Here is a 13675-nt window from a genome sequence, read left to right on the forward strand (position 1 = left end):
CAGGCCGGGGTTGCAAACACAAAGTGAAGCGTCCCCCAGACCAGAGAAGACACTCACAGCCTCCCGCAAACAGATCTTCTTAAGCTCCTCGACTTTCTTCAGGAGTTTTTCTTGCAAGAGCTTCTCCTTCTTCCTGAGCTCGAGGATTTTCTCCCTCTTCTGCTCCTCACTAACTTCTGAGTCTTGAGAACCTGGAGGGATTGGGAGGGAGGGCAGGGAAGGTTTATCCGAGGCATGTTTCCTTCCTTTTTAAAGGACAAAGGATTTCTAAGTGAAACCTGCTATTAAATCATAATTTATTTCTTTTCTCCTTGTTTCTGAACATAATAAAAGGAAACTGGAGAACATTTTCTCAGGCTTCTGGGCATCCAACAGAGCCTGGTATTATATATACCTTCTGTATTTTGGCTCAGTCATTTTAGAAGCGATGATAAAATACTTAATGTTTCAGACACACCCAAGGAAGAATTTCAGTTTTCTGAGCAGGAGAGAAGGTAAGATGTTCCTGGAGATAATTGTTTACAATGTCCTTTTAGAAAGCAAGCAAGCAAGGCAAAGGAATGTTGTGTGCTTCAGATTAAGAGCTGACAATAGGATTTAGATGGGAAAATTCATTTGAGTTAAGTTACATATACTTGGTGATAAGAGATTCCAGAATTTCTACAGAGGAAGGGCTTCCAGCAGCAATCACACTGGGGGGGTGGGGCTAGGGCTGGGGTCAAGTTTGAAGCTTGTAGTCACGTTTGGCTATATATTAAGTAGAGAATTAGCTGAGTGTCTGAACAGAAACTAATTATTGGCAGAAGAAGCTGACAGAATGTATGGGGAGAAAATGTCCTTTCAAGTTACCCTGAGCACTCAGTATCGTTGTATCTAGTGTTATTTATACAAGCTTTTTATAATTTAACTTTCCTTATACTTAAAAAAAATTGGTTTATGCTGTAATGCTGCAGGTTTTGATATGCTTATTTATTCCCCAAATAATGGGTCTAAAATGCATTTAAAAGTGGCTGCTGACCCCTATAAAACAGCGAAATAAAGATTGTTCATACTTTCCCAAAACATTACCTGAAGATATTAAGCTGCCATTACTCGCCATGATGAACTGACTTTTTGCCTCCAGTGTCACCATTTTGGAGACCCTTGGTGTTCCTGTCTCTGTCAAATCCATCGCGATATCATCCAAACTCCTGGCTGAAGGAATTTTTGCCTAAGAGGTATACAACGTTGAAACAGAATTCACTCAACTGAACCTATTTCAAACTGATACAATGATTAAGTTGCTATGGGATAAGTATGTCACGAAGGACAACTCAGAATTTTTATATGCTAACGTGACACTTCAGAAGAAAAACATAGGAGACTTAAGCTTACAGCTCAAATGTTCAAATAATTATGCATGAATCCCTCTCACAGTATAGTTCAACCATTAACCTGAACACGTCACCTGTGGACACGTGCCCACATGCCAAAAAGTTGGCGAGTCTTAGAACTTTTAAATCAGGTATATATTGCCCGTCTTTTAATTTTTTTTTTTTTTTTTTTGATAGACAGAGAGAGACAGAGTACAAGCAGGGGAGGGACAGAGAGAGAAGGAGACACAGAATCCAAAGCAGGCTCCAGGCTCCTAGCTGTCAGCACAGAGCCCGACGCGGGGCTCGAACTCACAAGTTGCGAGATCATGACCTGAGCTGAGGTCGGATGCTTAACCGACTGAGCCACCCAGCGCCCCGCCCGTCTTTTAAATGTAAGAAAAATTAAAACAGGTGGTCAAAAAGTTTATTAAAACTCAAAGACCAAAAACCCACGTGCTCGCATCTTTTCTGAGAAAGCTTATCTTCCGAACAGAAAGCAAACGAGGGAGGGAAGTCGGCTCCCATAAGAAGCACTCTTGTTACTTACTTTGCTTTGCTTCCGGTCCAAATAAAACTGATGCTGACTAATTGCCATTACCCAGATGGACTTGATGAGAGAAGGGTTTGCATACCACGTTTGCACAAAGAGGCCACTTTGCCCAAAGGTTCTTCTTGACACAGAAATCCTGAAAGATGAAGGAAAGCATTCGAATTATTCACCTCTGGCCCAGCACAACACAAAATGTAACCAGTGAGTCATGTTATCACGAAGCATCTACCTAATTGTTTTTCTGCTGCTCTACTGATGCCAACAAGGGCCACGCTTCTGATTTTCTCCTTTTATGACAAAACCAGTTGCACCTGGATAGTCTCTTTTTTTTTTAGAAAACTAGCATGTTCAAAAATGCATACACGCATACTCAAAAGCAGATAAGAACTAGGCAAATTAGAGGCTGTACCAGAAATGTTTGGTTAAAAACCACAGGATGTGTGGCCATCAGAAGAGTCTGGGAATAAATGTGGTAATACTTCAAAGACAAAACCGCCAAGAGGGGAGGGTCAGCGCCTTCCTTAAGGTAAAAGAACAGCTCAGATCTAGGTTGACTTGTCCAGCTATGACATTATCAGAGGATGAACATGATAATGTTGTCTGAAGATATGCAAGTCTGAAACTGGTCCAGCTTAGGGCTTATGCACCAGATAAAAAGAGGAGAAAGGGTGAGAGGAGGAGAGAGTGAAAGGAGAAGGAAGGTGGGGGAGGGCAGGCAGATGCTGCGGGGAAGAAGGGACAAGGGTACAGTGTTCTGTGCGGGAATCTGACTTGTCTCTTGGGGTCATCTTTTTGTCACAGCTGTTTGCCCCCATCCCTCTAACCTCCGAGCATCCACCAACATGTCTGAAAGGCAAACACTGAGGACTGAAAATGAATTCCTCTGAGGAGCTTGGAGCACCTCCAATCCTGACTTCTATCCATGTTGATAACCTGGCAACCGTTGTTTTAAAGTGCCCAGGAAGACCCAGTTAAAAAGTGAGCAAGGGATACAAACAAGGGATTTCTCTAGAGAAGACACACCAGTGGCCAAGACGTACATGAAAAGATGCTCGGCCACCATTTTGAATTGAGGGAAATGCAAATCCAAACCAGAAGGGCTATCGCTATATATCACCAGGATGGCTATTAAAAAAGCAACCAAAACACAACTAAAAATAACAAGTGTCAGGGAAGATGTGGAGAAAATGGAACCATACATATTGCTGGTGGGAATGCAAAATGGTGTAGCCGCTTTGGAAAACAGTGTGGCAGTTTCTTAAAAGGTTAAAGGAAGAATTACCATTTGACCCAGCAATTCCCCTCCCAGTATATCCAGGAGAAATGAAAACATACGTCCACACACAAAAAACTGCACATGAATGTTCCCAGTAGTGTTATTCAGATAGTCACCGAGACCAAACAAAGAAAAGGCTGTCATCCTCACCTCCGTGGATCGTGAACTTCAACGGCAAATTTTTTCTCACGGAAATACAAGTTCTCGAGCTGTTTCCATTGGAATAACTAAGCAATTAAGAAAAAAACAAAACAAAAACATAGAGCTTTAATGAACACTAATTTTTACCAAAGCTAGGACCATCTGTTTTTTTAAAAAATTTTTAATGTTTATTTATTTTTGAGAGAGAGAGAGAGAGACAGAGTGTGAGTCGGGGAGGGGCAGATAGAGTGGGAGACCCAGAATCTCAAGCAGGCTCCAGGCTCCGAGCTGTCAGAGAGCCCGATGCGGGGCTGGAACCCACAAACTGTGAGATGATGACCTGAGCTGAAGTCGGATGCTTAACTGAATGAGCCACCCAGGCGCCCCTAAAACCCATCTTAATCACCAAATAATCAAGAAGGTACACTAAGACAAAGCACGAATATGTGACACAGTCTTTTTACAAATCAATAACCTGAAACCATTTTATTCCTTTCTCTGACTAATCTGCAGCTCACTAATAAATCTTCCTTGAACTATAAAACCAGGCAAGTATAGGGAACATGCATACTATTTTTTCCCCCTGACTCAACTAAATAAAGAGAATTAGTAAGGAAATCCTCACACATTCCAGTAAGCACATGCCTTCTGATCAAAGACGCTGACTTCATATTTAAATGGAAAGATATTCAAAGGGGTGTTTTAGTAGAACCACAGATTAAATTTCAAAAGGAGGCAAAGTGAAAGTAAAACGGAACCCCAAGCAGGGGTGATTCTCTGTGATACCAGTTTCCCGCCTGCAAGAGTTCCCCTAAATGTGACGGAAACTTAGCTCCAGGAACTGGAACAAAGGTCGGGTGGGGGTAAATGCAGGATTGCCCTCTTGGTTTCTGAACTGGAGCCTCCAGTTTTTGTAAATAGAACCCACTTGTATATTCCCACTGCTGACATGCTAATGCTGCGCTCAGTATCATTTGCCAATTGGTTGGGAGAAACAGAATTAACTAGCAATGTGCAAATGATTGAAAACCCAATAATGTCTCAAACAAGATTGAACGCCCGGCTGTATTTTCTGGGATCATTCCCAACCCTCTTGTACTAGCCCGAGCCTCAGCTTTTCGTCTCCACTCGGACTTCATCGTTGCGTTTGTCCCACCATTGATGATTATTACACTTTGGCTGGAGTTTGAAATTATGTTCAAAGAATCTCAGAGGAGCATTTCAATTTTCTAAATAATAATAAGTTCTCTGTAACACACCCTCAGCACCACCATTTGAGCCAAGACTTTTCATGAATGTGTGAACCTCAAGTCCCTATGCACAGGTAACTAGGATACAAAAGCATGCAAATTGGAACCCCCAATCCCAAACACAGTAACATAAATCAGCACGCACTAAAAACACAGCCCTTTCTTGCCCGACATACAGACAGCGTAACTACAATCACTGAGGCTGAGAGAGTTATTAGTGAAAGTTTAAGGCTACATACCACTTTCCTAAAATGTCCATAGGCAAGACGTTTTCATTTCTTTTAATCCAGAGATTCCAAAAATGGGACAGAAATCTGAGGGAAAGCCCCAAGGCTCTACCTCCCCTCTCCCAGATAGCAGCTCCGGTGAGTTGTGAACGGAGTTTCATAAGACACCTAGGTGTAACTCAATTTCACAAACAGAGCCTCCCACGGCTGACATCAGCAAGCCTACCCAGTGACACCTCCCCACTTCTACTCCTTCCTCTGATCAGCGAGATACAGAGCAAAGTTTTCCCTGGCAGATCTTCCCAGAAGAGAGACACACGTTTTTAAAGGGGGTGTAGCGCGTATCCAGATGCTACTTGCTGGGAAGTAAGTTGCTTTGAATCCAGGCACTGGATTTCACTGGAGGCTGTCTGAGGGAGACATTTCTACCAGGGTTTACTCACCCTGGGCATGAACAGGTTCTACAGGAAGAGCCACAATGCAGCTCAGCTGTGTTTTTCTTTGCGTCCATTCCCACACACATAAAAAAACCAGGGCTGGACTTGAAACATGATCTCTGAAAGCCACCACCTCCCCCTCTTATCACTTACAAATGTGAAACACTAGTGCTTTTGCCTTCATTCAGCATGTCCCTGCACTGAGAGCAAACGTGCCGCCTGCAAGCAAAAACCGTACATAAAAGGTGAAGGGCTTCAGTTTATTTAAAGAATTTGAAATAATTAAATGGCAACTGGGTTTGCAAAAGAAGTTATGGGACCGAGACTGAATTTTCAAGTCTAAAAGGCAAAGCCGTTTCCCCACCTGAAATCTTAAAAAGTTCACGGAAAATGTGATTCCATATATGTGCCTGTAACAGCATAGGTGAGCTGGAATGACGCAGACTTAATTCGTGATGGCCACTAGGGTGAGGACGGTAGAGTGTATGGACGGGTTGCATTCCGGTTCCATCACTTATTTGGAGGGGGGATGGTGGTAAATTGCTTAACTTTACTGTGTCCGTTTTCTCATCTGTAAAATGGGAGCAACGCCTGCTTCAGGGGGCTGTTGGAAGGATTGGGTGAGTAGATGTTCATGAAGCACTTAGCCCAGGGCCTGGTTTAGAGTAAACATTCAGAGTGACAAAGCTAGTTATAACTGCTATGAAGGACTCTCAGCCCGATTCCCTAATTTTATCATGTCTTTGTGAAGGTGGAGGACAGCCATTTAATAGCAGAAACAGACGCAGAAACAGCCGTGTGGATCCCCATCTGTCTTTCCACTGATGAGAAACAATCCAGTTATTCTGTTGACACATTTGTGTCACTCAGGTTCCAATTCTGCGAGTTTCAACCTCTGTCAAAACTGCTGTTATTTCTGTTGATTTCATCGGTGGTTTCCTGATACACCCTCTAGGTAGGAAATCTGTTCACTGCTCCTGTACCACGGAGGTCACAGAGGAGGAGGGAGGGGCGGGTCAGGGGCACGCCCACAGAAAGACGCACGGCAGCAAGCTCCCTCCTGTCTGGGGTACCCAGAAAAGGAACGTGCCTTGGCAAGTGCAAAAATGCTGAGGAGTATGCACCTGCCACAGGCGAGGGGGAGCTCCTGGGGTAATAAAAGACTCCGGGAAAGCTTTGGACAGAAAGGAACAAACTACCTTTCTGAATCTTACCAAATCAAAATTAGATGTCACCCAAAGGTATACCACCAAGAAAGAATAGGAAAGACATGATCAGAGGTTTTTTTTAATAGCACTTATAATATAGGTTAATCATTTAACTGCAGGTTCACCTGGAAATGACTAAATTTGGGATAGTCACAGCTGTAGTGTATGACTGTATGTCAAACAATGACTCACATCGGGCGATCCCTTGCTGTAACGTGAAGCAAAACCAAATCACTGTATTAGTGATAAATTCTTTTTTCATTTTAAAAAAGTTATACTTGATGAATATACTCTTAGTACCCACGATCAAGCTAGTGGATATGTTTTGCCTTCTGGAGTCCCACAAAAAACAGAATTTTGCAGGATCATGGGCTTTTAGAAAGGCAAACTGACCATTGGGACACCTGGGTGGTTCAGTTGGTTGAGTGTCTGACTCTTGGTTTCAGCTCAGGTCATGATCCCAGGATTGTGGAATCGAGCTCCGTGTCCGGCTCTGCGCTAAGCATGGAGCCTGCTTAAGATTCTCTCCCCCTCCCCCTTCCTCTCTCCCCCATCCTTTCTCTCTCTAAAATAAATCAAATGGAAAAAAAAAAAAAAGAAAGAAGAAAGCCAAATGACCACCTTTTATCCGGCCAACCTTCCATCCATCAAGTGCTTTTGTGACCCAGAGTGAGTCTGCCCAACAACCCTATGGGGAGTTACTACTTTTAGCCCCATTTTCAAGACAGAAAACTGATGCTCAGAGAGGTTTACATAAATTGGCCAAGGTCACAAAGCTAAATGGGAGCAGATATGGCACAACCAGCCTCAAAAACCACAGTGCCCAATCAGAGCACATCATCATGACTCTCTCATCTGGGAAGATGACTTGATGGAGTTTATAAAAATATGGAGTAATTCTCAGATCTACCTCATGGGGTGGGGTGGGGGGAACCCAGCAATTACGACAGCCATTTACAGGAAAGGACTCTAGGGCCCTCACATTTTACTGGACTAGTGGTTCTCAAGCCAACAACGGTTTACATCACTCCCTACTCTCATCCACAACACAAAGACCACTTGGTGATATATGGAGACGTTTCTGGTTATCGCACGGCAGGGGTAGGTGCTACGAGCATCTTGTGACAGAGCCAGGGATTCTGCTGAATATCGTACCATGCTCAGGACAAAATGATCTGGCCCAAAATGTTAACAGTGCAAAAACTGAGAAAGCCTGACTCAGAGGAGAATTTTTGGTGATATCCCTATGATTTGGCAGGTAGAGTGTGTTCAAGAAGATGAAATGTTCCTCCAAGACAATGAACATCGGGGTTCTGTTTTTCTCCGTTGGGTAATCCCTTTAGAGACAAATGGTTGTTCAGATTTTCTAAATGGAAGTGTTACCCACCAGAAGGACTGGAAACAACGGATCAGACTAGAAGAGGCCATGCTAACCGTGTCACATGTGCTGAACAAAAATTATGCAACACACCCAAATGGGACACACTCAGGCAACAAAAATTACCTTTTAAGATGTGATATCATAACTTTCCATACATAAAACATCACATCTTAAATGCAAAGAGTACAACATTCGGAGTATTTTAGAAAAGTTCAGATGAAGAAGTTCTGGGCATCAGGAAATGCATAATATAAAACTCTGACCATCCAAGAGGATGTCATCTCCCCAGATTTCCTTTGCAGCTGAATCTCTAACCTCCCAGGACTGACCTAATGACTTCCTGTTAATACATGCAATAGAGTGCTCACGGCACGTGTATGATACAACCAGGGCTGACCTGCTGTTCACGGGCACCTTTTGGAGGTTCACACCTGGCATACAGTTGTAAACTGTATTAAATACTTCAGTAAAATCCCCAACTTTGAATATACTTCTCTTTCCAGATGAACCATCGTGTCCTTAATGACAGGGACTTGGCTTTTTCCTTAAAAGGAATAAAGAATATAAAGTACTAGCTCAAGGTCCTTCTAAACAGCATGGGCTTATTTCTTTTTGTTGTTGTTGTTGTTAAAATGTAAAACTGGGTACACTGCACTCTCTCATTAGAAATTTGTTCCCTAAGGATGAACAAATTAAAACCAAACCAATGTTTAGTCACAAGTACAAAGCCAAGAAGCCTTTCCTGTTTATCCCCTTTCAGAGAACTTTGTTTTTCTCCATGCTTTATGTACTAATTTGTTTTCTCGGCATTTGGACGAGTCAATTCTATTAAAGAGCTATGTTTCATTTCTCTACATGCACCAACAACTCAGCCACTTGGTAAATGCCTAGAAATACAAACTAATAGATTAAGTAATGAAATCTAATGGTTTTGCTGGTCCACCAGCCACTTCCTCTTCTTCACACATCATCTTCTGTTTTTACAGAGAAATCTCTAAGCCTTGAAGCTCTCAGTTTTATAGTGTCCCTACCTCCTTCCCATCAGCACACACTGTTCTCTGACCAGAACACGCCATCCCATTCTTCATAGCCTGACTCCTTCACCCCTTCAGGACCTAGCTGAAATGTCACCTTCCTTAGAGGCCATCCCTGACCCCACTAAGTGTCCCCCACCCATCCCGCTACCGACCCTCCATCTCATTTGTTTCCACCATTCAAAATCTATCACCATGTTTTATTTCTTTGCTCACTGATTAGTTTCTCACAAACCATCCCCCTAAAAGACTTCAGAGAAAACAAACACAGTGTGACAGAAACTACTTATCACTCTCAGGATCTTTTTTTCCTCCTTCCTTTTAGTAAAAGAACACCTTGACTTATGGCTTTGCCCATGGCCACCCACCTAAAGACTACCCTTCCCAGCCTCCCTTGCAATTAGACTTTATGACTAATCAGACTGCTTGCCTTGAATTCTTTCCACCTGCTTCCGGTTGTAAAATGGAAATGGAGACTGCCCAATGCTGAACCAATTCTCTGAGAGTTCCTTGTCAGAAGAACCGCTTAAAATCCTAACTGTGATGAGCTTACAGGAGGGGAAGAAAAACACCTGTGGTATTCAGTAACCCTTCTATAAACCAGAATGTGGTGTGAGGGAAAAATTATCTACTTGGTTAAGGAACTCACTAACCCACTGGGTCCTTCCAATGATCTTTGAAGTGGAGGGAGCAGACAGACTTATTAGAATTTGATAGTTGAGAAAACAAAGACCCAGAAAGGCTGAGACACAGCTCCAGAACCAGCCAACTGGTTCTTATTTGAAACCCATGCTGTAGGCTTTGAGTTCTCCTCCCGGTGACTCTGCAGAAGGTTTTAACAATCAGATTGATTATTGGTGTGGCCGGAGGTAATTATACACTTTACAAACAGGACGGACCAGTCTCCAGTTGACATTCTGTAATTGCATTCTTTTTTTTCCACACCATACTTTATTTGGTATTGAAGTATAAAGTATGACCGGGCAGCACATTTTCCTTTTTCTCCCGCAGTTAACCTCATCTAAAATTTAAGCAGCGTCGGAAGGAGCTTCCAGATCGAGCTCCCTGGCCACGTGGCAATAGTGGAAAAACGAGGAGCGGGGAGAAATGATTGAGATGGCTGTGCTAAGAAAAGTAAGCAAGTCACTGGGTTTAAATGAAATGAACCCTGTAGTTTTATGACCAGGAAACAGGAAGACTTTTGTGCTTGTTACTTAATACATCTGGCTCTAGGCATTTGGGAATTCCAATAGTTGAAAAAAGAAATCAGTTGACTGAAGGCTAGGAACCTTTTCCCCACCCCAAAATGCCCTGGGGTAATGATGCACATCAGAAGACTTTGTTAGCAGTTATAATGCACAAAGATACAAATCGTGAAAGGCATTTTACCCCACTAAGGTCTGCCTATGACACCTTGCCTGGCATGCCTTTTTTATTTCTCCCATCTCTGACAGGTTGTGGTTTTTTCAGGTCAAAGAACTTGCTGGAGGGGTACAAATCAGTCATGACATATATCAAGGCTTCACTTAGCCACTGAGCCACTCTACTTCTTTGTGAAGAAATTATATTTCTCCGTGAAATACTGAGCGAACAATAAAAACCTAGTAGGAACACAGTCTGCATTTTTTTTTTTTTATTGTAAATCTTCACAATTTTTAAGTTCAAAGGTCCTACGATCTGAAATTAAGTTGAGTTCTGGTACATTTTCACATTCCATAAGAGTTTGCAATGACACATTTCATGCATAAAGGGAGGATTAAAAAGAAAAAAAAACTGCTTATGAACTGAATTTTTAATACTCTGAATTTTTGTGGTTTGTAACTCAGAATCTTAAATTTCTCTTAATTTGCATCACGCCCTAGGGCACTGTGGTTAATAAATTCACGCAGAGTGCTTAAGAATCTCTGAAAATAGAACATCTGCGTGTGGACTCTTAGATGGAACACTAGGACTATGAGTTTGTAGCAATGCTGGTTCCTTCTCTAACCAACAGTGATCCAAGAATATTTCTCATACCTTTTTTTTTTTTCAAGTTTTTATTTAAATTCTAGTTAGTTAACATATAGAGTTATATGGGTTGCAGGATCTCATACCTTTAAAAATTGTCTTTCTCTGTCACTACCAATGAACAACAACCAGTTATGGAGTGATGAATGTGTATCAGGCACAGTGCTGAACATAATCTCTTGTAATTCTTACAAACACCCTATGCAGTTGGTGGCATTACCATCTTGCAGATGAAGAAACTGAGTTTAAAGAGAGATTAAACAACATGGCCAAGGTTACGCAGCGAATGCAACATCAGACAGGCTTTGGGTTGCTTCCCAACTTCTTGATCTGCATCTTTATACTACACAGACTGAAAACAACGCTGCCCTTTGACTAGAGAAAGGCTTACAGGCAAAATACAAGAAGAATACCACTGGGAGATACAACAAACATTGTCCTTAATATTCATAGGCTATCACTAATACACATTATGTGCAAAGGACAGAAAGCTTCAGCTTGTGGGTCTTGGACCAACCTTTTTTCAAAATAGCCTTCGGCATCAGTTAGTAGTCTCTTATTATTGGCAAACATTCTCCCTCCTGGCCTGTGCTTAAGCTACATAATTATAATTTTTTTTTAACATTTATTCATTTTTGAGAGACAGAGACAGAGCATGAGCAGGAAAGGGGCAGAGAGAGAGGGAGACACAGAATCGGAAGCAGGCTCCAGGATCTCAGCTGTCAGCACAGAGCCCGATGGGGCGCTGGAACCCATGAACTGCGAGATCATGACCTGAGTTGAAATTGGTAGCTTAACCAACTGAGCCACCCAGGCGCCCCATTAAGCTACATAATTACAAGCCAGCGGGCATGCGTAACAAAGGGCTCAAGAAGCTAAGGATCTCCAGGGTCCCCCATTCCAGCCTCTGTTTCAGAATCTGCCCATCTGACCTTCATTCCTGCTCGGCTACAGGTAACTTGCTGCATGTACAGGTCATGCAAAAAGCTGAAGCATGATCCTTCTTCTTATAAATCAATGCTCATGACCCTTGAAATCATGGATTCTTTCATTTGTACCAACTGGGCCAGGGCAGTGACATATGGAACATCCTCCCTCCAATTAAGCCATAAATTGCTTGGACATGGAAAAATAAACATATGGAAGCAAAAATCCATCATTGGATTTTAACAGAAGGAGGAGAAAGCAAACAGTGGTATGGAGTGGACACCTGCAAAAATGACCAGAAAAGAGAGGATGAGGCAGTGACAGCACAAGATGCCCTGTTAATGGTCCTTTTTGAATTGAATGGCATGTCTTGAAAATGAAATAGGAAAGCCCTGCAAATTGAAAAAAGCAAATGTCTTCTGATCCTTGTCTAAACTCTGGAATGAACAAGCAAGCCTGATTGTGATCAGTGTCAAACAATATTTACCGATTTCTATGAAACTGTGAATGTAAAGAAAGGGATGTGAGTCATGAGCAACTGAGAGGAAATTAGCTGCAGTATTTACTGTGCAGACTCTGATTCACCATTATTTTGGGAGAAAGCCTGGTTGTTTTTAGTCAATGCATTTACATTCCGTGGGCTTCTTAATTTCATGAAGAAACATTAGCTAAGAAATGACTTGTGAGTCAATTTAAGTTAATATATTACACGCAGGATTCAGCAAAACCAGTGAGACTCCTACATGTTATTTCTTAAAGCAAAATTCAGAGGAGAAATAAATTACCAAAACAAAAAATGTTAATATAGGTTGAGGTCTACCTTAAGGAAACATGATAAGCAATAATTTGGTTTTATTAAATAGATCAACTAAGGGTTAGGTACATGCCTTGGCTGGGATTCATTATTCTCCCTCTCTGTGCCCCCCCAACCCCCCCCACCAGCCATGGACTCCCACAGTTACCAACCATAATGTCCATCAAAAGAGAATCAGTTAAATGAATACTGTATTTCACATAATGGATGCTAGGCAGCTTTAAAAAGAATGAAAAGAGATGTGTTTATAAAGCGACCTGAAGAAGTAAGACATAGTATGAAATAGTGTGCATAGAAAGTTTCTCTTTCTGGAAAGCTTAGGATATACGCTGAAAAGTCTCACTGAGCCAGTATCCTTCTCTTGACAGCGGTTATCATGGGAAAGGAATGGGGACTACCCTAATTCACATGTTTCTGTGGTTTGCTTTTTTTCATTTGTTTTCACAATGGATATGTATAGCTTTTGGTAAACAGTTAAAATAAATAACTATAAATAGAAATGATTTTCAACAAAAGTGTATGCCTGTCATTTCTAACATTATTTATTACAGATTTGGTCTTCAAGGCAAATTTTAAACTAGGAACAACATTATTCATATCCCTCCTGGAAACTGAGTATATCTTGCTTCAATTGATCTTGGTCACAGGGCTCACAGAGACACAATTGTAATTATATGACTGCATACATGCTGTCTTACTGTTCCTCACACAGATGGATATCGGCTGTGAGGTGATGTGTTATTATTTTTAGCGATGATTTCTGATAAAGAGCCTCAATGCCCAACTAGTCTGCTCCCCTTGGCCACCCTTTTGTGTTGTTTGTGTGAGATTCACAACCATAAAGTGGGGAGAAAAGAGGAGCTTTCTTATTTTCTTAAAGAAAGATGGTGCACATTGATAGAAGCTGAAAACGCACAGAGAATGAAGAACACCGTGGTATGATTACAAGGGTCGCTTTAGGAACAATATGGCTGTTTTTCTAATAGACATTAAAGCATGAGACAGATGGAAATGGTAGGAGTTATTTAAGGCTGCGATGTCGGAGTGTGATAACACATGGTCTGCTAT

The 13675-nt window shown here is 41.8% G+C and overlaps 1 protein-coding gene across 8 annotated transcripts in view; it reads right to left on the reverse strand.

Moving 5' to 3' along the window:
• The window catches only part of FRMD4B (FERM domain containing 4B), a 323328-nt gene that overhangs the window by 23182 nt on the left and 286471 nt on the right, over positions 1 to 13675 (reverse strand). For all 8 annotated transcript variants that reach the window (XM_049640871.1, XM_049640864.1, XM_049640865.1 and 5 more), the window contains 4 exons: positions 3332 to 3408; positions 1903 to 2041; positions 1069 to 1210; positions 58 to 191 (listed from right to left, as the gene is read on the reverse strand). In XM_049640871.1, the coding sequence (XP_049496828.1) occupies positions 58 to 191; positions 1069 to 1210; positions 1903 to 2041; positions 3332 to 3408 (492 nt within the window). The remainder of the gene's footprint in view (positions 1 to 57; positions 192 to 1068; positions 1211 to 1902; positions 2042 to 3331; positions 3409 to 13675) is intronic.

This window comes from Panthera uncia, chromosome A2 (assembly GCF_023721935.1).
Source record: "Panthera uncia isolate 11264 chromosome A2, Puncia_PCG_1.0, whole genome shotgun sequence".
Taxonomy (NCBI): domain Eukaryota; kingdom Metazoa; phylum Chordata; class Mammalia; order Carnivora; family Felidae; genus Panthera; species Panthera uncia.